Genomic DNA, 25,242 nt, shown 5'->3' on the forward strand with positions numbered 1-25,242 from the left:
AGCTTCCCTGCCCAGCATTAAGATCATGGCTCATTTGTGAAGGTGGAACAGAAAGCTCTGTGTTGTACAGCTGCTCCCAGGTACAACTCCTGGGCTTTATGCATCAAGCCTCTAAGCATTCCCTGGCATTCCTTCCCATGCAGCTCTCTGATCCCCTGGACCTTCCTCCCCTTCCAGAATCTCTCCAACAGAGATCACTTTCTTTTCAGCCTCTTCCTCCTTCCAAGTCTCATTTTTACCAGGAACATTTCGACACCAACTTTTCCTTCAAAAACAGCAAGCCCAAAATTTTCCCAAAGTCAGTAAATTACGTGCTGAAGCACAACAAGAGCCTCCTACTTAGTGGCTCTGCCTCATATCTCCTTAATGTATCAGTCTTTGTTTGGTCCAGGTGTTACCAAAATTTACAAGCAACTCATAGTGGTTGCAGCTGTAGCAGGCTTCTGCCCAAGGGTTCAAAACCCTCTCTGGGATGTGCAATCTCAAGAACTAGAACAAAATTCTCTTTATGTAGAACCTCCATTTCTGCAGAGGTCTAATCTCCAAATGGAAGACACAGGTTAATCAAACAAAAGTTCTTTATTTTGATACTTCAAGGCAGCAAAATGCAAGTATACAAAAAGATATACAAAAGTGGCAGTGATAATACAACTTGATGCAATCCTACAGAAATTTAATCCATCAGAATGGACTGCTTCATTAATAAACTTATCTGTAATATATTGCACCATTTCACAGAGGGAGCACTCAGGAAGACAGTGTTCATACTCCAGGAAGGTACAGGAGCCCCTAAACTGGTATATTAGACTTCAGAGTAAGGCACCAATTGGCAAGTATGATTCTTGTTCTGTTCGTCACATTGTGTGTAGGATAAATGCAAGATCTATGTTAACACTGCACCTTTGTCAGCTGGAGGAAACCCAGCCTTCATTTTCTAGGCAGAATAATAAAAACAGCATGTGCCTAGTTTTCCAGCCTCCCTCCATATACCTTTGTGCTTCCCATTCATAATTCTATCCTTAAAAATATATTTTAAAAGCCATACTTACATTTTAAAAAAGCCAGGAATTATGCTAACTTAGTGCTACAAAATGGAGAGATGGAGACTGAAGTGAGCCACCTTATAGTCCATATGTAATCCAGTCTCAGGATTTAGGCTCTACCACAAAAAGAGAACAATGCCCATATCACATCAAGTGGAGTAACTGCAGTTGGACACAGCAAGACATAAATTACAGCATGAAGAGACTGTGGAAGGAATTTCCAAAAGAAGTGATAGATTATGCTTTTAGAGGATAATGGATTAAAAAAGAAAACGCACAGAACAGGATAACAATGTAACACTCTTCCCTTTCATTTAGAAGGGCAAAAAAACCTGCAGTGATAAATAATCCAAACAACACACTTAGACTGTAAAAAGCTGCCTTGAATATTTTTGTTAATTAAAAGGACAAAAGATCCTCTTGTACAAGGGTGTAGAGTTTCAGGGCTTCAGTTGTACAGTGCAATTTATAGACTCCTGAGAAGCTGGTGGACTGAATGTCTGTTGTGACACGTAAGTACTACGGCAAACAAATTCCTCAAAAGGAATATTCCATATAGTTTCTCCCTTTTGGGACTAAGGGGAGATAATCTAGAATTTCTAGATTCAAAACTATTTCTGGGGCATTTTATGCAGGCGTATTTGTCTGGGTCTCTATGTTTTGCTGGTAATCTAGGATATCTTGTCATTTTCTTGACAATCTGGCTATAGAAGGAATGCAGAAAAATAGACTTTTAAGTGATCAAAATGGAAAGTGTTGAGTACTGAGAACAATAACCTTCCATTTTAGAGAGGGGGAAGATTCTCCTTTATAAGGTGCCCTTTTCTAATGTGCACAGGAATTGACTGTCCTGCATGAAGAAGAACCATGCATAAAGTATTTAAAATTGTTAAAGTATAAACATAAGTAGCATCTTTTGACTGTTTTTTCTCTCACAAAGCCTTAACTTAAAAACTGTACTAGTAGTCCATTTCCATTTTCACATTCACTTTGCTTACAAGCGTCCTTACGCCTTCTTCCAAAGGATGTTCCCACTTCTTTCCAGTTCCAATGCTGATCCTGTTTCCATCACTTTCTATACATACAGAGAAAATTGGGATATTAGAATTCTAAACCCTGAACTGAGTCAGATTACAAGGGGGCTTGCCAGTTTATTTTAGAAAAAGACAAAGAATTAGACTGGCACTCCTTGCTTCCCATCTGATGTCACAGCTCCAAAGAGTGAAAACAGATATCCACAGTCAAAGTTCAGCTTTGGCAGTATCTCTCTTCAAACAGAGCTGGCAAGGTTATTTTCCTGGTAGATACCCAGGAAACAGGTAAAGGTCCCGACAGAGTGTGCTACAATATTCTGACATTTCCTTGCAGCGGTGAAATTCGGTGCCTGGGGCATAACCTTCTCGTTGCTTGATTCGCCTATTCACCTAGATGTGAGATTAAAAAAAAAAAATAAGTAACTGGAAGGTTTAAAAAGAAGGAAGAAAAATGTCATTTCTTTCTGTACTCATAGATTATCCTGTTTAATGCATTAATTAGTCCCCTAATTATAAGAAGGATAAAGAACTAGGGTGCAGCTCCACAGCAGCTCAAGTTGCTGTGGTCCCACTGCTTTTTTTCACTCCTTCTTCCTCCACTTTCTCAATCTTTACCTTATATGAGTACTGCTTCTTTTGCAGCTGTGTTGTGTGCATGTTCAGGGAATGAATTCACCTTAAAAAAAGCCATTTTTACAGAAGAAAAGTAATTCCTGGCAAAAGTATTAACTTTACTTCCAAGTTCACCAAGTGACCCACACAAATGAAACTGAAGGAGCTGAAGAAACAGCGTCTTTACTTGGGTTAAACTACTACAGAACTGTATATAAATAAGTAAATTAAGAATGAGGAAAGAATGAGGAAACAAGGCAAGGATAAGCGCTTTAATAGAACTAGATTAATCCTAGCACTTTGAAGCAATGGAAGGCCCTTCAAAACCCAGGCAGGAGTGAGAGAGTAAATGCCCTTGTGCTTTACCTTCACCAGCATGTCAGCCACGTGAGTGTGTCGCGAGTCCTCTGCAAACACTGAGGTGAGAGCCTCGACGTACCAGGACCCACGCTTGGTATTTCGCATGGCTGCAGTGCCTGGCGAGACAGTGCCTACCATGAAGGCTTTTGGGGAACACAGACACGAGGTACCTCCTCCTTATGCCCAAACAAGCAGGAGCCAGTACCTTTCAGACAAGCATATCCACAGATCATATCCGAGCGTGTCGGCAGCCGCAGCTTCAGACTTTCTTCCTTGTTCGCATCGCTTTCCTCACACCCTGGAGAATCTGACCACCCTTTGCCATCTCTTTGATCCACTCCCCGGTCCAACTCATCTGTGGTAGCAATAAACAAGGAGAGGGAGAAGGGGAGAAGAAATTATCCTGAATTCCTGGATGTAGCTTTCCTGTACTTGCTCAGTTTTGTGGTCAGCAATGCCACAACTACTGCCAAGCAGAAAGCTTTTGCATTAACTTTAGGCTTTCTCAGCTGTGTTAAACTCAGATGAGAGTCCTTCTGCACAATCTAACCAAACTAATCTGCACAAACTGCAGATACCAACAACTGCTGCACCTGCTTAACCTAACCTGACTTGATCTGCATGCTGATGTCTGCTCCCACCTCTTCCTGTGCAGAACTTGGGATAACCATGAAAGCAGTGAAGTTTCGGGTAGTTTTCTAACCTTAATGGAAGGATTTGATGCCTAGCCATAAGGTTTCTATTTTCCACTCATAGCTACCTCAGAAATATCCAAAAACATCTAGTGCACTTTGCAATGCTAACTATCTATTTACTGCAGAACTCAAACAAGAGCTGTAATTTTGCTTGCTAAGATCTACACCCAGGACATGCAGAAAGTATCTCACCTAGTTTTGATTACAATACCACTTGTTTCAATTAAAAGCATAAATTGTGCAGCAGAAAAATGCAAAATAATCTGACCTCAAACATGAGCGAGAACTCGAGTCCGTGGAGATTTGTTTAAAACCTGGAGTGCATTTAATGCTCTTTCCAGGATTCATTAGTATGTATTATGCAAGTGTAGATATTCTCAATTGGTTTTCTACATCATATAGAGTTTCCATTATAATCTCAAGTAATTGCTTAGTGGTGGTAACTTTGATAGTCCAGCTGTGTTGCGAGAAAATTAAAATTACATTTTACAGATTTTCCATAGAATTTCGCCTTTTTGTTTTGTTCTAAGATGAAAATCTACTATTCTTACTTCCTAATAGAAGAATCTGAGCCTACTGTTATGAGGCTTAAGTGTCTACCTCAGAGGCCTTCCCCCTAAGATGTTTCTCAATTTCTATTGCTAGCTCATGGCTAAATAATACATTTGGATTTCTAACCCTTTAACAGGCAGTGGCACAGGTGGCATCTCGTAATTATGCTCAGAAAGTGGTCAGTTCATAAGTCAGCAACACTGTTCTTTTCCTCTAAAAAGCAAGCAGCAGTGGGAAGGGTGTGATTGTCTGAAACAGCCTAGAATTAAAGTCTCCATAGCTCAAAATTTCATAACGGCTTCCATTAAGTTCCTTTCTCAGCTCTTTAGGGTAGCAATGCAAATTTTTTTTCACTTTTAACCACACTTTTTCATGTCTTTTACCACACTTCTCAAAATCCTTCCAGTTCTCGGTCTTTTAAAAAATTTAGTGTACTGTTCACTGTGCATTTTATTTCAGAAGACTCGAGCAATTTTACTGTCAAACTCTATTATTCACACTGTCATCACCCCATTATGTATAAAATCAAAACTTTTTTGATTAAAGCTTCAGAATTACACTTCAGGATTACACATCTTCCTCATGCGTGTCTTCAAACACCACTTCAATCAATTTAACCAAAATGTGTAAAGCACTAACCCTTTGATTACTTAGCCTTTAATTCATACAACCACTGTCAAAGATTCATCTAGTCTATTTAAATTGTATTGAAGCTCCCAGATAGCTGTTCTGCCAATTAATTTAAATAGCTGCTAACTACCCAGTTATTAGCATGATTTTTCACTCCTTTGAATCTACTACATTAAACACAGATACTAAGCGAGTTTAGAGTTTCATTTTTATGTCACATGGAAATTCTTCCCATTGTTTTCTGTTGCCACTGTTTTCATCCATGACTGAAGGTGGATTACTTAACTTCTTTAGTAGACTCCTGCCAAAAGGTCTTCAGGAATTAGGACTGTACCATCATTTCTTTATCTACATTTTAAAAATGTGTCATTAATAGAAGATAGAGCAGGCCTACAATGTAAGGTTAGAGAAGAAGAATAACTTGTGCACTTCTCATCTTGTTTCAACCAGTTCCAGCTAACTTGCATGGCACAGATAGATTGATTACTATTTCAGAGTTGACAATAGTATTTATACAGACCTTCCAATGCTGTCTAAAGGATACATATTTTTGTTGATGGTTCAATAACTTTGTAACTGGCTCTCCCCTCCAACTATTAATCAAGTTTTAAAAGAGGTTAGACAAGGTGGGGTTTGCCTTCTTTGTTATTTTTTTATTAAATTGACTTTTTCCTTCCAGTTTTCCAAATATCTTAATCCTTTGTCTATTGCAATATCCTAGTTCTAAACATTGTGTGTAGCAAGCTTTACCACTCTTCCTTAACTGCAACTTTTTTTGGGAATATGAAGGCCAAACTTGATTTCTTAGCCTTAACAGACTCATTATGGTAACACTACAGTCAAATAAACATAATTACCTAATGAGGTCAGCTGAAAACTCTGGCCTATGACACTTATTTCCAACCTGAGTATGAACATTCACATTTGTTCAAGAGTATCTAAATCTTCATTTACATAAGGAAAGCAATCAGATTCCATTAATATTGTAAACATGCCTGTTACAATATTCCCAAACATTTAAAAGGACCAATTATTTCTGATCACCAAAATACTTCATGTAGACTTCAGTCTTTTCCCTGCGTTGGGATTAAACAGGAGTAGAGACTAGAGGATAAACTGTAAAGCTTGCTAAAAATGAGAAAGAAGGGAGACAACTGCGAGGAACAAGGGAAAAGCAGGGGGAAAGGCATACACACTAGGAAAACTCCTCTATCACAATGGAAAAAAAGAAACTATAAGACAGAGTTTCACTTTGGAATATTTGCAATTTCACAGAGTGCAAATACTCGAGGGAAAAGTTTGGTCATTAGCAGATCTGAAAAGTAGTTAGTTACAGATGTGTTTGTTTAGTTACAAAAGGAAGAAAAAGGAACAAAAGAATTTTAAAAAAAACGTACAGAAAACACAGAAGAAGAACAAGTCTATAAGAATCATGAAAAGAGTTCTGTATAACAGCATGTATGTGGAAAAGGGTGGAAGGAAAGTTCATTTGAGGCTGAAAACAGGCTGAAGTAAAGGAAAGAGATAAAACCCCAAAAATAACTGGAACCAGTTCTGACAGCTCAACAGACAAAACACATGGAAGATCAAGAGAAAGAAAGGAACCTCAGCAAGACTTTGGTGCTAGTGTACTGCTCCATGCTGTGCTGCTATTTGTGCATCATGTGCCCCACTCCCCCTACTGCAAAGCACAGCACGAGGAAGCCTCAAGGAACGAGTGGGATATAGCAGACCTTTAGGTCACTAAGGTGCTCTGGGGTCTGCAAGTCAATGCACACACCTCATGCAGAGCTAAAGACACTTACAGAGCAACAGATGCAGTGGCAGCAGCAGGGCAGAGGGAGGTGATATGGGTCCCACTTACACCTGAGAGAAGCAAAGAGGAAAGTTGACAGCAAGTTGAGTGTGAGGGTGTGCATGTGTGCAAAATGAGCCTTAATGGCATGCAAAGTACATGGCTTTTAGTGTTTGGACACTCACCTCCCCGGCAGGCCTGAATAAAGAACATTTTGGGTTTATTCTGGAGATTTGGGCAGTTTCCATTATCAAAGAGCCGGAAAGCCTCCTGCAACTGAGAGAAGAAAGAGATAATTTCTTCACTGTAGCCTTCTGTAAGCCAAACCCAGTCTCACTTTGCTTCCCTGTATTTTGCTTATTACCTCACCAGTCTTGGTATCTTCCCCTTCATCTGCAAACTCAGCGTGTGAAACACAACCCTTTTCCACCCTCTCCCCAGGTTCACGCTTGCTTGGGTTCCATGCACTCTACCCAGCATTAATACAGAGAGATGATTTCTCCTACTTGCCATTTTTAATTTTCCAGACCTCTCACAGACAACGCCCTGCCCTTTTCTTCCCTCCAGCCCTTGTTTTTTCTATTTCAAAAAATGTGAATCCTGTCGTGCATAATTTCTTCTTTTTTTTTTGACATTGTTACTTTCCTAGAGATAACCTACAACAAAAGATGAGGACAAAGCAATATACCTCTAGTATTTTGCCATCACTGCCATAAACCCCACCTTCCACACCATGGGAAAGCAGAGCTATAATGCAGGAATCCACATCTCGATGATCTTGCAGCTTGGAGAATCTTTCCAATGCATTCTGCATCTCCTAGAACAGGGAAAAGAAATAGTTCAATGCTTTCCAGACTTCCAGAGGGAAAGTGAATCCTTTTCCTGGGAAGAACACAAATGGCTGTCCTGTTACAATGAAAACCCCTACACACATCAAACTTACGTGAAAAAGACATGTTCCATTAAAAAAAAAATAAGGCAAAATATTCTTGTTCTTTTATACAATATTCAGGCCTAAGTATAGCACTGTGAAGCAGGAATCACTTAGGCCAGCAGAGGAAACCAAGTGATATTTTGCAGAGGTTTTACATTGACAATGGAATCTGGAATGTCTGGGATATTGGAGCAACTTAACAGATACATACTCTGGGACCTCAGGCATTCAGACACTAGTGGTCAATTCAGAACTTAAACTGGAAAACTTCAGGAGCTCTTACAACATGGCAGGCGCAAATATCTTGTATCAATGTTGCAAAAGTTCTGTTCTTGAATAAAACACTCTTTAACAAGTCCTGTATCACTTGAATTCATAGGGATTTAAAAGGACTAAGATCAAATGATGCTGGAGAAGACAGCCACTGCACTCCTAGGGAAAGTAAGTTAGTAATGGAATACAACCAATTTTCCTAAGTGAAGCACATACACGTTTTTAGTGAAGAGTGGAACTGAGCTGCATGGATATTGGAAGACTGATAAATAAGATGCCAACTGACTACATCTGTGAAAGGACTTGAAAACATCACAAAAGCAAAGGCTACATCAAATATTAGCGAAGTTTAACTTTTAGGAGAGTAGGACACTGGAAAAGACTATCTAGAGAGATACTAGAGAGACTTGATTCATTTGTGCCTTTAACACACAGGCCAGGTGTGGTCTCAAAATTCTTGCCCCTTGCATTAGGGTCAGATTGGAGTAGTCCTTTGTGATACTACTATCCATAGGAAGAATCCAGCTTTCGAAGCTTGCTCATTTTAATCAGTATGAGAGCAGACATCATCATGCTTAGCCTTATTTTCTATTCTTAAGTGATAATTTCTATCTTCAAAACTGAGCTACGTTCCAAAGGGAACGTCTTGAGACAATTATGAAACAAACTCTCACCCACACTAGTTGTGAAGTGCTGGGATCACCCCCTTACCTGTGCAGTTTGATCACAAAAAACAGTGACTTGATACCCGAGATGCTTGAAAAGCATCTCCAGGGAAGCACAGTCCACGTCTCCCCCGGCACGATATTCCAGGTTGCTCCCGCTGCTGAAACGGACATTGCTGAGGATCAGTGCTAAGCCTCGGGGCTCTGATGTCAGCTTGTATGCCTGAAAGGAAGATTAAAAATGGGTAAATTTAGACTACACAAGGAAATAATGATGTGTTAGAATAGAACAGCAGTCATTCCACACCAACTTGATATGCCTGCGCTTGCCAGCCTCCACAACTGACAATGCTACAATACTATTATTAATAAGTTAGATTGGCTTGCCTTACTCCTCATTTTAAAAGAAACATAGCTTATCCATTTCAAGCAGTGAATTACATATTGCTAACTTTTCCCCTTTCCTCACCTCAGCAGGGCCCCATATATTTGTGTCACCCCCATCAAAGGACAACACTATGTAAAATTTGGATAACATTTCTTAATTGCTGTTGGGAGCAGACAGAGATGTAAAATAGCAATGAGTGGAATTGTAACAGCAAGGGACTGTCAGTCATTGACTTTTAAAATTATGCAACTGGCAAAAGAGGTTAACAGGCTAAGAACTAATTTAAGAGGGGTGTCTTCAGATTAAGTTCCTCTCTGTCCCTACCACTCTAACAACAACAAATCAATAGTAATTCACTTACTAACACGCCTATAAATTGGAAGTAAAATTTAATACTAAATGAGAATATCAAATAAGGTATATCCAGGTACAGATGTTAAAGGAGCCTGGTCAAGCTCACACTGGCACTGCTTATTAATTAAGTCATCCCAACATCCCAAAAAAACCCCTCAACAACCACCCCCAAAAAAACAAACCCAACCAAACAAAAAGCAACACACAAACAAAAACTCTGTTTTGTTATACACATAGCCTCTGACATTGTATAACCCTAATGAAGTGTTTATACCACAACACAAAGTAATTTATCTGCTTTACAGACAGAATCAACACAAAGTAGTTAGATTACACATATAGCTTCGGAAACTGCAGCAGAAGATTAGAAATTCAGATTGTTCTACCCACAGGCAGAATTCTAGCACAGAATCCTGATCTGGTTCTTAAGCCTAAGAACTCTACTGGGTGCAGCTGGCAATTAAAACAGCCAACTTACTAGTTGAAAATACAGTTCTACAATCTTAGTCATTTACAGGGTGTGTCATCTTCCACAAGGTAAAGACACAGACAAATAAACTTGCAATAATACTGACAGCTCAGAGACAGCAACAGCAGAGAAGTCATTTCATGAAGCTCTTCACGATCAAAAAAAACCAGAGGCAGAGATTTGTTTAGTTACAGAACTTCTCAGGATTTCTTGACACTTGTAAATGAGAACCACATCAAATGGTGCATGACTGGCAGTGACACCTTACAGTTACACAAACAGCACAACCCTGATCTGCATCCCAGTGAGGCATTTCGACTCAATTTGGAGTGGCACATGTTCAGCTGATAGATCCAAACATCTCACATCTCTCGACTTTCTTTGCCAACAACTCACCAAGTGCTGATGATTGCGGTAAAATTCAGGACTGCAATACTTCACTGGAGGAATTGAGGGACCATCTCCATTATCCAAGGAGTGTTCCATTGGTTCTGTTTAAAACCAAATGTATCAATGAAGATTAAAAAAATTTCAGACACAAGCCACTGCACTAAGGTAGTAACTTGCAAATTCTGAACTATATTCATTTATGCATATTTCATACCTCCAAAAATTTTGTTTGATCAAGGACTACTGACACAAAATGAAACTCAGAAGAGAAAAAAAGTACTGTAATGGTACACTCATTTTATTTATTTCAACTAACAGCTTTTATTTTTGCTTGTATGTGGGTTAGCCTTATCCAAGGCCTAGTCTACAGAATACGAAAACAGAATTCTAATCTAATTTAAGATCCTTGTGCTTTCTGCTGTTTCACATGGTATGTTCTTACTTTCAGAGTCTGGCTGTCAAAATGTTGCTAGAAAATTTCAAACAGAATAGTTCTTTCCTTTCATAAAAGGCCTCCCATGCTGAACACATGCATAAGTGATCAAACGAGACAATTTTAACTTCTATACAGTGCAAAGCCTTTTTTTTTTTTATATATATCTGCCTCTGAACACTTTCCTCTGGAAAACAGCAGATGAGGGGAATGATAATCAACTATTTGCCATTTGCAGACAAATGGCAAATGTACCGAAGAAACTGAGCTAATGACATTCATGATCTCTTCTGAAATCCTCTTTCAGACTTTTGAGGCATGGCTCTCCTAGTTGGAGGAACATATGCTCTAAAAAACTCAAAACAACCCAACCTAAAACCCTTGCACATAAATAAAAGTTTCCAAAAAATTAGACACTTGTTCTTTAACACCAGAGAGAGCTGCTAGTAACCAGCATAAAGGTAAACCTGTGGTTAGGGAAAAAGTACTCCAGGCATTACTAAAGGCAACATAAAAACTAGCAAGGAGATTCATACCAACACCTCTTTATTAGACCAGTCCCCTGGTATAAGTTGCAAATGCATGTTAATGAAAAGCTGATTTGGTGCACGTGACAGAAGCTACAGAAAACCAAGCTGGACCCATGTAACACACATAAGGCCTTAAACCAATCTTTTAAGAAGGAAGTACTGGTTAAGGAACACTGCCTGAAGTCAGCATCTTATCAGAGTGCTAGCTCAATGAAATTCTGTTACAAAATCTTAGAGAAAAATCTTTGCAAAATCTAGAATTTTACTGACATGTACTATTTTAAGCAATGAAGTGTCCCATAAGAATAAATTAACAAGAAACACGTATCACTTGTCTCTTCCCATATGCTATAAAGTACCCTCTTTGACCATAATATAATCAGTTTACTGTCAAGTTTGTATTCCTGGGGTGAGCAAAGTAGTGGCAAGCTTATTTCTAGACCTGAATTAAGACAGTGTTGAAAACTGGCAGGAGCCAACGAGGTAGCAAATCATGTGCAACTCACCAAGCCAACGGGGTCTCTTTGCATTACAGGACTCACTGACAGGGTATGGAAGATCTGACTCATGACAGTGTTCAAGCTACAAGACATCAATAAATCCATGAAAAAAAGAGTAGCATAAAATAGCTTTTTTTTTTCCCCTTTACAGTACAAAAGTAAAGGTATAATGGAAGAAAAGATGCATGCATTTATATACACATAAAAATGACTGAAATACAAGTATTATGGTCCACTTCCAAAAGAAACATCATGACAAGGCAGCAGCACTTTCTTCCAATGCAAGACTCCTCCCCTTCTTTGATTTGCTCCACTTCTACCCAAATCCTGAGTTTAGGATCTTCACACTGGGGTCATCTTAGCTTCCTTGGTTTTAACAAAAACTTTATTTGTCTGGTGATTCCTATATTTTTGTTTGCTGTCAAAATTTCATTGTTTGTATAGTAAAGCAAAATTGAAAACAAAAAATTAAAAGGGTAGTCTGATAAATCTTACATTTTAATAAGGGAACATTTGTTCAGAAGTATTTGTTCTCCCTCCCTTTGTATAAAATATGTTTACTGAGTTTCCATCCTCGCCAGTGCACTAAGAACATGGAATCTTCGCAAAATTCTTCATTTAGTACAACACTAACTAGACTTAGTGAAAAGGTGGGGAAAAATAATAAAAGCAAGAAATAGAAGTATTTGTTTCCTTAAGAGCCTATTCAGACATTTACTGAATATTAAATCAAAAAAGTTCAGAGAAAAAATACTTTCCTTTCAATTTTTTGATTATTTATACGCATCAATTAAGAACCTGTTGGATGCAAGAACACTGCAGGAACCTTGTACAGTTCAACAAAAAGAAGTGCAAAGTCCTGTGCCTGGGGCGGATCACTCCCAGGCACCGATATATCCTGGGGGCCACCCAGCTGGGAAGCAGCTTGGAAGAAAGGAACTTGGTGCTGCCAAGCCAAGCAGGAGCCAGCAATGAACCCTTGGCACAAAGGCAAGCGGTACCCCGGGCTGCATCAGGATGAGTGATGCCAGCAGAAGAGATGAAGGGAGGTGATCCCTCATCCCTCAAGGGGAATTTATCCATGTGTATGAACATCTGAATGGAGAGGACAGAGCCAGGCTCTTTTCAGTGGTGCCCAGTGACAGACCCAGAGGCCATGAGCACAAACTGAAAGAGAGGAGACTCCCTCTCAAACATCAGGAAACACTTTTTTTTATTGTGGGGTGCCTGAGCACTGGAGGAGGTTGGCCAGAGAGACTGCAGCCTCCATCCTTGCAGACAGATATTCAGAAACTGTCTGGATGTGACCATGGAAGCCTACTGAAGATAATACTTGAGCAGGGAAGTTGGAAGGGATGACTTCCAGAGGCCCTTTCCAACCTCTACCACCTTACAATTCTTTATGAAAATTTCTCTTCTACCCAAGTTTCTTCCCCTCTGCTTTTACTAAGGCTACTACAAGCTTCAACTTGCAATAAAATCATTCTATCGTTTTTAAACAATTGAGTTTTTCCCATTTGATAAAGTTCCTTTTGTGCCACACCCAATCTGAAATGCAAGCCATCCGTCTTATTTTTTTAAAACTGTTGTACCCTTGCAATCTCGTGTCTGAGGTTGGACATTGTCTTCAGGATCACTGCCTCCAGATGCTGCTGTTGGGTTTCTCGCAGAGCTTCACAGAAGGCTGAAAAGGCATTAGGGCCTCTCTTGGGCAGCAAATTGAGGAATTCCACATTTCGGTCGAAGCTCCCAGACTTGGCCTGAAGCCAGAGGGGGAAAAAAACCAAAATCCATACTCAAGTAATACCCAACATAATTAACTTTCAATAAATCATCAGAACAACTTTTTTTTTTTTTATCATTTCGGAAAAACATTTCACCACTATGCTTAGCTGTGTTAGAAACACTATCATACTATTTCCTAGGTGATTTTCCTCACACTCCCCGTTCCTATTTGTTTAAGAGTGGGAGTACAGGACAACACAAGCCAACAATTCATACATGACCACACACAGTAATACACTGCATTCTCTCTAAAATTTTACTTCCAGTTACCCTGGGAATAGTATCTACGTCTCCCCATTGAATACACAAAGTTGAAAACATGCTTCTACTACTATCCAATAGTTTATGGCCTCATGCAGACAGTCAAATCCTCCAGAAAACATTAAGTAGAATACTTATTATATGCAGTCAATTCCAGAACAGTATTTCCTATGTACAGACAAATACTTAGACCAATGAAGCAATACATACTAGTATATGTGGAAAAGTAACCAACAAAAAATGACACAGTGCCAAGAAGTTCTAATTGTTGGAATATTAACAGGAATTTGCCAACAAAACATAATTTACACAATTATACCATTCCCTGTGTAATTTAAACCACACCAAAAAATCACATACCAAAATACTGGGTATCAGAACTAAATTTTATTTATTTGGAATCCATCCTATTTTTTTAAAATTACCACTTAGATCCAAGATCTTTCCTTTTGGTGGACAATTAGGAATAGCTGATGAGTTACACAGAATTAAGGCCTAACAATACAGCAATCACAGGACAGGGGGAAAAAAAAAAGAAAAAAAACCTTGAGGTACATATGTAAATCTTCTGGTACAGAAGATATCACATCATCTGGTTTCATTCATAATTATCAAGCTCTGTATCAAAAATAGTTTGGATTTGCCCCAACACACTGTTTGGGAGGATATTTCAAAATCTTGTTGATCCAAAGTTTATGAGCCTATTTAGAATTTTAGACCTATTCAATCATGACTGACTAAGAACATTTATTTTTCTCAACGGTGTTCCTTGACTTCAGTGTTCTGTCCTTTCCCTTATTTATCAAACCTCTTTCTATAAATTGGTCTTGATTTACTACAGGAAACAAGTTGCTTTCTTTCATAAATGGCCTCTTTCCCTTAACAGTGTAAGTACCACTTCCTATTCCCACAGGATCCTGAATTTTCAGAGTACTATTGACTAGAAGTACCAATAATAATGTCTTACTTGTGTCTTCCCAGAAGTATGAAGGGACCTTTCTCCTGGTAACGCTGCTCCATTAGTCCATTGAAAATAACCAGCTCCATATATTTGTATCTTGCTGTAAGCTCACTGAATTTCATTGTAACTATTTAATAAAGTAAATTGAGACTTGATTTCTAAAGCAGCTAATGAATTTTGCTTCCTTTCTAGTAGACCTGCAGCTGTTTTGAGATAAGCTAAAGGTCATTCATCTTTTTCACAGTCTGTGACTAAGCCATATACGATAGTTAAGAACACAAGCTGACCTCAAGAGCCAGAATGTTAGTTTCATTGAAAAGTTAGGAAATTTCCATAATGTTCATACTCTGCCCTTTGTATGCACAGAAGTCAGCTTTTGGCAAACCTCTTGCTTAATGCTTCCTTAAACACTCAAAGGGCTGTGCCTCCTGATACAACTTCATCTTCAACACCACATTTAGGTTTTGCTAAATAATGTTCAGCAAACAGAAGTTAATAAGACACTTCTTTCATTTTATTTTCCAATGCATTCTTAATTTATTTCCTTCCCCTCACAGATGTGTTTGATAATCTGCATAACAGAAACTAGTTGTCAATAAATTCTGAATTCCTGTCAAAATTCCGTACTAGTCTTATCATACACCTGCAGAATCTGTAGAAGTATATATAATTGACAAACATCCTAATCAAATTTATGTCACTTGTCAAAACCAGTAACCCCTTCATTAATGTCTAGTGATCAACAATTTAAATCTCTGTATCTATACAATCTCAGTCTTTGATTACATAACAGAGTACTCTACTTGTTTAAAAAGCAAGAAAGCTCTTGCTACCATATCTGCAATTTTAAAAGTCCATCCCAGAGCTCTGGAAGAATATCTGATGGTCCAACAAGAAGGCATTTATGCAAGCATATGTTGGAGCTTGCCTTAAAAACAGCTATTTCCACTGTCCCACTTTATTTCCACCATAATTTTTCTCCTGTGTTTGAAAAGCCCCTCCACTGGGTTTTCACCTAAATAATTATAAGATCATTTTCGCTACAAAGTAAACACAATTTTTTTCTTTACTCTTTACTTAAGTGTATACAGTGGAAAAAGATTCCCATGGCTTAGTATCTTTCTGAATGACCAAATTTAAATTCAATACTGTCAGATCCTACTATCTCCCCACATTTCAGGTATCAAAGGAAGCAGCTTCTATTTACTGGTTCTTCCCCTATGTTGTACACCTATAAACTCTCTACTTACTCTTCATATTCCTTGTGAGCTCCTCATCCAGTGTCTCAGTGGCTCTTCCTGCAACACATCCCCCCTCCCATCTTTTTCTTACTTGTGGTAAAGTTTCAGTACTGGTTTGACACCTCACACTTGGAAAAAAAATCTCATGCTTCATCTCCTTGTGCCCCTTGATTTATTTTACTTTCTTTGCAGAAATTTATTTAAGTGCTCTATTTCCAGAACTATTTTCTTCTTTTGTTTAGCTTAAATCAAGCCAACAGAACCAGTGCAGATGCTGTTTTATAAAAAAAAAAAAAAAGATTACTTAAAACATAACTATTTATCCAGATGTTGATTTCCTGACTTATTGCAGGAGCAGGAGGATATATATAGAACCAGCCAGTTACAATATCCAGGAGAATCTATTCTCTTTCATCAGACAATGGCATTTGGCTCCTCCTGTTTCCATTAAGGTACCCCATGATCAGCGTCACAATACATTTTCAATAAGAGGCTACTTAACAGCACTTCTAAGACTGTGCTCACATTTGACAGAGGCAGGAAGAATATTAAAAATTCACAGACCTGCTACAGGAAAATGAAAGGTAAGACAAAGTGTTTTCCACTCGAGTGGATTTTTATAAATGCACTTTACTTTTTCTCAGTAACACTACTATGCCTAGGACTATGCAGTAAACGTTCATTTCTATCCTTCTAGTACAATGCATATTTTGCAGTTCCAGCTTTCCTTCTACCTCTGCCATATTTCTATTTTTGTTGCAATTTCCAGATCAATAGCCTGCAACAGTAGTTCAAGTCACTCTGTTCTCTTGCTCAGACTACAACTGCTATTTATACACTTTTAAGCTCTTAGTTTGGTGTGTTTATTTTTCCACTAAGCTATTACTCTTTACCTGACTTATCCATTATAACACCTTTCTCCTTACTGATAATGCATTACTACATATTGTTGCATTCCTCTTTACTCAATTACATCTGGAGGGGAAGACTCCTTTAGGCTTCTTCCATTCATTCTCAGTTTAATATTTTTAAATTTTAACAACATCTTGCCAAAAAGGCTACTTCTCTGGCATTACCTTAAGTTAGAGAGGATTTTTTTTCCCCTTTTCTTGCATTCTCCCTGCTCCCCCTTAGGTGACAAACTGCAGGCCATCAAAAGCCCACCCCTACTCACCATCCACACTTCAGCAATGCTGCTGCTTAACCCCAGTAGGCTGCTAAGCACCAGAGACTCAGTTACTTCCTCCCCAGGTGGAATGGGGGGGTGGGGGGGGAAGAATCCAAAGAATAAAAGTGAGAAAAGCTGAGATATAGATGGTTTAATAGGTAAAGCAAAAGCCACACACATGAAGAAAAACAAAGAACTCATCTACTACTTCCTTTGGCAGGCAGGTGTCCAGCCATTCCAAGGACGGCGGGGTTCCATCACTCACAATGGTGACTTAGAATCACAGAATATTCTGAGTGGAAGGGACCCACCATGATCACTGAGTCCAACTCTCTGACCCCACACAGGGATCAAACTCAAAACCTTGGCATCATTGGCACCATGCTTTGTCACTCAGAGCTTCCCCTACCTTTACATGCTGACCATGACATCAAAGGGAGTGGGAGATCCCTTGGGTCACTTGGGGTCAGCTGTCTCGGATGCGTCCCCTCTCAATTTCTTGTGCACCTCCAGCATTGCTGGTGGGGTGGGGTGAGAGGAAAAGGCCTTGGCTCTGGGTCAGCGCTGCTCAGCAATAACTAAAAGCCCTCTCCATTAACAACACTGTTTCCAGCACAAACCCAAAACACAGCCCCATACCAGCCGCTATGAAGAAATTAACTACTCCAGCCCAAACCCAGAGAAATCCTTGATTCATTCTCTGGCTTGCACTGTTTCACAGTATCTTTGTTCTCTTCCACTAGGGATTGGAGCTATTTCAGGTGAGACTGCCTGGAGCTCCCACAATTCAGCACTGATACCCTTGACAGGCCCCATGAGGCATCAAATATTATCTCTGACACTGCGTCAAAGTATGCAGAGGGATTCACATTATCTTTGACAATAACTCAAAATTATTCAGGAAGTTATTTCTTCTCTGCTCTCAAAACCTTATCAGTGTCAGGTTTACACTTTCTACACTCATGCCCAAAATATAGTTCATAACCCTATTTTTCAAAATCTGTTCTTTACTATGAGACCACGAACTTTGCTAAGGGACTAAAAACTCCCTCAGTTCCTTACTTGAGCCCTGACATGCACTTGACGTGCAGCTTCAACCACTTCCTTTGCAGTCTGCTTTCTCTGAAGACTTGTGTGTCCATCCTGCACAGTGTCCTGGGCATTACCATCCCTCTGGGAGAAATCCCAAGCTATTTCCAATTACTTCTCTCCAGAGTACGAACCGCACAGGGAAAGTAACACGAGCCTACAAACAAACAGCATCTGCTATTTGACAGCGAGCCTTGAACCTTGCAAAGAGCTTCATACAATTTACAAAAACACCTACGAAGCACTAATTTTTACTCTATGGAGGGCACCACAACAAAATGGTATATAGCATATTCGTTTGCTTATTTTCACAACATCGTCTTGGAAATTAGTCCCGCTGCTACATGCGGAAGAAAAAAGATAAACTCGAAATTACGACAAAAGACTGGAAGCTACCACCCGATCCACTAAGCGCACCCTGCTGCAGCTGCCCACCAGAACGGAGGGAATCTTAAGAGGGGATGCACTTTTTCTCGCTACAGAAGCACCTTACAGTTCTCCTGCACGCTGGTACCAAACCCCTCCGAGGGCAATCCCCCTGAAACGTGCAGGTAACAGGTGAGCCTTTTCCACGCCGCCACTGCAAAGAGCGACACCGAGCTCAGCCGGAGACAAAAGCTCGCGGCGGAGGCGACAACCCGCGTACCTGGATCATTTCCACCATCTCCGCGGTGATGATGTCTTTCTCCACCATGTGCTCCACCAGCACATTCAACACCAGCTGCTTGGCCAGCATCACCCGGTTCTTCCTGAGCGCTTCCTGGTGGCACCGCTGCATGCCGCACGCCGCCAGCATCCCGGCAGGAGGGGGGACAGCAGGGCCGAGCGCCGCGCCAAGGAGCCACCCGCGTCCCGCTTAGCCCTCCCGAACTTCGGGCCCGGCAAAGAAGCGGCAGGACCCCCGCGGGCCGCGGCCTCCGCCTGCCGACGGGCGGGCAGAAAGGAGCCCCCGTCCCGCCTTTTCCCGGCGGCCCCCGCGATTCAAACGGCGGGACGCGCTTCCCGCCGTCCCGCAGTCACGTGACCTCCGGCCGCCGCGCTTCCCGCCTCTTCCTGCCCGGGCTGGGGCGCGGCGGGACAGGGCAGGGCCCGGGCCTGAGGGGGGGCAGCGCTCGCCGGGCTGCGGCTGCCCTGGGAAGGGGGAGTACCGGCTCCCGGCCTTTTATATACGTATATGTATATAGGTTGTTTTGTTGGTGGGTTGTTTTGTTTCTATTTTACCTATTTAAGTTTATATACCTCTGCTGAGGTGGGTTTCTGCGGAAATCGGCTGCAGTCAGACGTGCTGTAATTAAAGAGGGAGGGAGGAAGAAATGCAGAGGGAAATGCAAAGGGGAGAAATCAAGTGAGCATCCTTGCGAATGAAAATTCCCAGCTCTCATTACAGAATCACAGAATCAATTGGAAATACCAGTTGGAAAAGACCTATGAGATTACCAAGTCCAGCCTTTGACCGAACACCACCATGGCAACCAGACCATGGCGCCGAGTGCCACATCCAGCCTTTCTTTAAACAACTCCGGGGATGGTGACTCCACCACCTTTGGGCAACCCATTCCAATGCTTCACAGCCCTCCTGAGACAAAATTCCTCCTGCTGTCCAGCCTGACCTCCCCCGGCACAGCCTGAGGCCAGTTCCTCTGGTTGCCTGGGAGAAGAGACCAAGCCCCACCTGGCTACAATCTCCATTCAGGGAGTTGTAGAGAGGGATAAGGTCTCCCCTGAGCCTTCTCCAGGCTAAACAACTCCAGCTCCCACAGCTGCTCGTCATATAACTCACAAAAAAAGCCACATAAAGCTTCAGATGGCTCCTGCATATTATTCTTTAGCACATAGATCTCCTATGTCCCTGTGCACAGGCATTCTATCTGCTAAAGCTTAATGCACGTCCAAAAGGCTTCACAACCTTTTCAAATGTTGAAGACAAAATTGTACTGATCATAACTGGTGACACTTTTGGTCTTTGTTTTGGCTAGTTTTTAGTCAGTGCTGGTCACCTGAATTTCTTCTGACTCTAGGCGATTTGGTGCACACAAGCAGGTCCTGAGTTGCCCAGTTTAAGACTCAGAGTTTCTATGCCTGTGTCACATATACCTGTGACACCTTTTGGTGAGGTTTTTTTCTGTTAGCCAATACAGGAGAGAAGTGTAAGAGATTGGCATTAAAGAAGACACATTGCCTTGATCAGCAAGTTTGTCTCCTCTAATACTTCCATGATAGATGTATCATAATTGGTTCATCAGTAATGATAATAAAGTGATTCAGCTGTTGATTCAGAAATGGAACTCCTCTTTCTTTTCTAACCCAAGATTATCAAATAAGCAGAATGCAAGCAAAAGCATGGCTTTGTAGAGTGTTTCTTTTGGGATGAAAAATTAACATTGCCACCAGGAATTTTTAAAGCAGTCCTGTTTATTTATAAACAACATAAAAGGTATTTTTTTTCTTCTTTGAACTATAAAGAATCAAACAATAAGAAATAATTTATTTGCTTCTAGCCTATGGTTTGATGGTTCCTCATATGAATTAAAGATGCAGTCATGAGCAAGGCTGTGATGATTGCTCCTCTCCTTCACAGGAGATTCAGACCACCATTTTGATTTTTTAATTTGGACATTCACCAGATGCAAATGCATCTCTTTGCATACTGCAGACCACTTTGACACTGCAGAGCTAATCAGTTTAGCTCACCCATTAAAAAAGGCACAGTATCACTGATCAGTGAGAGCTAGAACCTGCCTACAGCCTAGAACCATCATGATGAAGGCCAAATGTGTCTTGGGACTGTTGTCTGCTGCCTTGGCAGACAGACTGGACCTTTCCAGAGCCCCCAGAGAACTGGAGGAGCTTTGGCCTTTCTGTGCCTGATGACAATAAAGTGTCTCAGGCCATCTGTTAGAGTACACCTGTAATACAGCTGACATATGCCCTATTGTAGACCCATGAAGTCCAAGCAGAGTATGCTTACATGTGTTGGTATCCCATCACTGGCCTCTCTTGCAGGGTGAAAACTTATTTCCCTCTTGTCCACCACTGGCTGTGGGGGATGAGAACTTTGTGAATAACAGAAGTCATCTGATGCATACTATCAGGTTTTCAAACCTAAGTGACAGGTATCGGGTATTACCAGCTTCCAGATGGAGTCAGACACTCTCCCCTCCGACACAATGCAATGTAGCACACTTGAGGATGTGGAGCAGGTGTGGCAGAGGGACAGCAACAAACAGCTCAGACCATAAATTTGTGTTGCTGCAAAACAGCAGCACAGGGACTGCAGGCTTGTTCTGTCTGTAGGGATTTCAGGGTGGCTGATGACCACACAGCACTCAGAATATTGCTGTTTGCAATGCACAGGCAGAACGTGCTTAGTGTTCTATTCTTCCCCTTTCCCAAGCAGATTCTTCTGGCTGCATCCTACAGCTCTTATTCAGAGGACTTTTGGCAACCTTGTCTCTTCTCAGGATTTACTTCTCCTCTCTCATAAAGGTGTATCTCCAGTTTGAGATTGTTGCCATACATAACACAACTTTCCTCACAATGGTTTTATGTATCTGCCAAGACAAAGCAGTGTGGTATTGCATTGATTTCTATTTTGTGCAAAAAGATTCTAGTAACATCAGAAGCTGTGGCTGTAGTTCATTTCTGGTTCAAAGAATGGTGAGACAAATGTTTAGGCAAAACATTATCAGCCGTTTTCCCACCCCTCTAGGAGCATCCTGTATTGGGGTGAGGGTTTGGTTCTGTATTCGTGGAAGGTGAAATCAGTCCTAATGCAGAGGGCTGGTGAGCATCTTCAAAGACCTCATCACTGATGGCAGTCTCGTAAGCAGGTGGTGGAGTGAGTGGCTCCAGTGGTTCAAATCTTTCTTCAACATCTTTCTCCTCATGGATGTCCGAAACAAACCGCTGCAGTCTTGGGGGCAGCACCAGCTGCAGCTGTGTCCTGGTGCCAATGTCTGTGTCAGCGGTGGGCATTGTGTCTGGTGGCACTGGCCCCCAGAGAGCCTCCACCATCATCTCTTGTTGGGCAGAGGATTCAATAACGACGTTGTACGGTGGAGGCTCGCTCAGCGGCGAGGGCACGGAGCCTGGGTTGGATGTAATTGTCCATATTGCTGGAGCTGACATGGTCATCACCTCCTCATAGGTGGGCGCTTCATAGGCAGCATTCACCCTGTGCCAGAGACCAATGCCAGACACACTCGTTATTTTACTGCGTAGTTTACGTTCATAGTACAGATCATGGACTATAGGGACTGTGCTACAATCAACAAACGGGACTGAGACGGGGCATCTCATGTGGTGTTGCTGTGTAGGATATTCTGCCCCTGGATCAGCCCACCTCTCCAGCCAACTGAATATCTTTCTTACTGGTATAGAAAATAGCTCACCTGACCATTTTCCCACACTCCCCAGAGTTAGTGGAGCTACCCACACTGTTCAGTTCAGTGTCCTAGGCTTAACCTGGTGTCCTCCTGCAGTTAAAATTTATCACTAAGGGTTGCGAACTACTAGTTATCTCATGGAATAAAACAGGACCTATTATTTTTAATATATTAGCTCAATGTCCATCCATTTTTAAGAAGGGGAGAAACTTAAGTACTTTCATTTAATTTAAACAAGGACTAATTATTCTGTGTTTAAAAGAACTACCTGCAAAGAAAAAAATGTTACTTTGGAAACATTTTTCTTTTCAGGTCTAATTTTTAAATAAAAGGATACTAGTTTTCTTCAAGTATGCTCCCAAACTAGCAGGGCCCAATATAGACTTCTTTTTTAATATAGTTTTTCTAAAAAGATACATTTTATTTGGGAACATCAAGTCATTTATGCGCATGGATAATGATTATCTGGATTATACAAGGAAGCAAATAAAGTTAACCTCTTCAATGACAGTAGGAAAACTGAGGTTAAATTAGGTCAGGCTGAGAACCTGCAAATGAACATAAAGCCGAAATAGGTGGTATTATTCAGAGTGTCTGAAAAACAGGGGTTTTATTCGTGTCAAGTAGAAATGTTAAGAGTGGAAACACACCCAGTTACAGGTTTCTCATAAAGTTTGCCAAGAAACAGTTGCTCTAGAGATAAGGTTTATAGAGCTAAACCCAAATAAGATTTGGTACTGCTTCAACATTTTTTCTTTTTCCGTGTCTGAGTCATTGTTTGGCAAGCCTTGATTACTCAAAGAAAAATAAAATGGTCCTGGAACGGTTTAACATTGGCAAATTTTAGTGGATCAGTTCCCAAGTGGAAGAAAATATATATTACAAAAGGTACAGGGCATGCGTGGCATTGACTTTGCAACCTCCACGTCAGTAATGAGGAAAAAAGATCTGAAAAGAACTTTTGTCTTTGGGAATGAAGTCTGTATTTGGTGCCTCAGGGGAGTGCAGCAAAAGAGTATTTAAAATGGCCACGAGTGAGGTGAGAGTTAAAGAGGAGTAACCAGGTTGCTGCTTACCCTGCTTGGCTCTGCCTGTTTGGAGCTACTTCGTTTGCGTCATGCTGGCGTTGATTCCTCAGGTAACACTCGACAAACACACTCAGCAAATATCCAACCAGGCACACTCCCCCTACCCCGAGGAAGAAATAGCCTACTGGGTTGATGTTAGAGGAGATGGCCAGCATGGTGACCCCGATGAGAAGAGCAGCGGTGAACAGAAGCAGCAAGGTTTGGCGGATGTTCTTCCAGCGTGTCTCTAGCCACATGGCAGAAGGGATGTTGGTAGCAGGCACTTGAGAACAGATGGGCACTTAAAGGGACAGACATCTGTGGAAGATGGAACAGTTTTTTCAACATGAAACCTGAGCATATAAACACATTTCTAAGTATTGTTACCGCAGTAAAAGCATCCACACTCAAGTACGTGCAGGTACATCATAAGCCTGGGAAAGCTGTGCACACCAATGTAAACATATTAGAATTTCCTGTGTGTGTGTGTGTGTGTATTGAATAGCTGGAATACTTGGACACAGTTGCAAAGCATAAAATGCATAAAGAGACCATCAGCACTTATTACCAGACATATCTAAAAAGTCTGGCTTAACAGGAATGCAGAATGAGGTTACTGCAAAAGCAAGACATGGAATACCTATAAGAGTTAATCCTAGGACATTTGTGCCTTGCATAATCAACATTCAAATACTCATTAAAATCCGGAAGAAAAGCAGAATTATTTAATAGGCCTGTAGGCCTGTCTGCACTGGTAAAACAAGCATCTTACTTCAGTGTAGTACTAGAGCAGTAATGCAACTTTAGGTTCTGGATGTAGCTAGGATGTGTGTGTGGTTTTTTTTAAATAATGTGGGCATTTATTTCAGTATTTGCCTGTATTCTCAGTTCTTTATCTGTTGATGTGCTTTTTTTTTTTTCCCTGTTCTCAGATATGAGAGCCTTTCCTGTTCCCCATTCCAAACCCCATTTCTGTGAAAGAGACAACAGTTGTCACTGTGTGCCATCAACACAGAATGAATACCAGGGATCTCTGGCATTTAAGAATACCATAATTAAGGAGCTGTCTTACACATGTTATACTAAACTCCATCTATCCCACTGTTTAGGTGAAGACCTCTTTGAAGGAAAAAAGCATGACACAATGGGCATATTTTTTATGGATATGCCTCTCCAAATAAATAAGCAAACAGTTTTATATAGCTCCATGTTACATTGTGTGCTTTCCCTTTATTACAGCAAAAATAGTTAAATGCATATAAGCAAAAGAAACACATTTTTTTTTTAGCATCTACTTACCAGAGATAGGTTTCGGTAGGTACAAACAGTCATGTTTTAACGTCTCTCTTCATCACAAGGAAAAATGTGCACTGCTGCTTCCCGTTCTGACCCAAGGATAGAACACCAGTTAAAACTCTCCCTTCCTCCTTTCGAGTTTTTTTTTTTTTTTTTTTTTTTTTTGGTAGGGAAACTATGAGGATTTCTTTTGAAAATAAAAGTCAGAAACTAGTGAGGATGGGAAGATACCAACTGATGGGAAGATCCCATTGTACAAGTTTTGCGTGGAAAAGTAGAATCTCTGTTTTCCAGGTTCTGAATCCAAAGCAGCTTCTAGACGATCACACACC

At 40.8% G+C, this 25,242-nt stretch overlaps 2 protein-coding genes across 2 annotated transcripts; both read right to left on the bottom strand.

Moving 5' to 3' along the window:
* Positions 1–573: 573 nt before the first annotated feature.
* CASP2 (caspase 2) lies at positions 574–18,958 on the bottom strand. The gene is made up of 10 exons (XM_062487406.1): positions 18,809–18,958; positions 13,250–13,417; positions 11,664–11,739; positions 10,201–10,295; positions 8,640–8,816; positions 7,410–7,538; positions 6,907–6,997; positions 3,255–3,404; positions 3,056–3,165; positions 574–2,467 (listed from the first exon to the last, which is right to left on the bottom strand). Exons 1-10 carry the CDS (start codon positions 18,956–18,958, stop codon positions 2,333–2,335), a joined length of 1,281 nt encoding a protein of 426 aa, XP_062343390.1. The 3' UTR covers positions 574–2,332.
* Positions 18,959–21,867: 2,909 nt separating this feature from the next.
* Positions 21,868–23,871, bottom strand: TMEM139 (transmembrane protein 139). The gene is made up of 2 exons (XM_062487411.1): positions 23,624–23,871; positions 21,868–22,336 (listed from the first exon to the last, which is right to left on the bottom strand). The coding sequence occupies exons 1-2, from the start codon at positions 23,869–23,871 to the stop codon at positions 21,868–21,870; spliced, it is 717 nt and encodes a 238-aa protein (XP_062343395.1).
* Between the last annotated feature and the right edge of the window lie 1,371 nt (positions 23,872–25,242).

Source organism: Cinclus cinclus, chromosome 2 (assembly GCF_963662255.1).
Source record: "Cinclus cinclus chromosome 2, bCinCin1.1, whole genome shotgun sequence".
Classification (NCBI taxonomy): domain Eukaryota; kingdom Metazoa; phylum Chordata; class Aves; order Passeriformes; family Cinclidae; genus Cinclus; species Cinclus cinclus.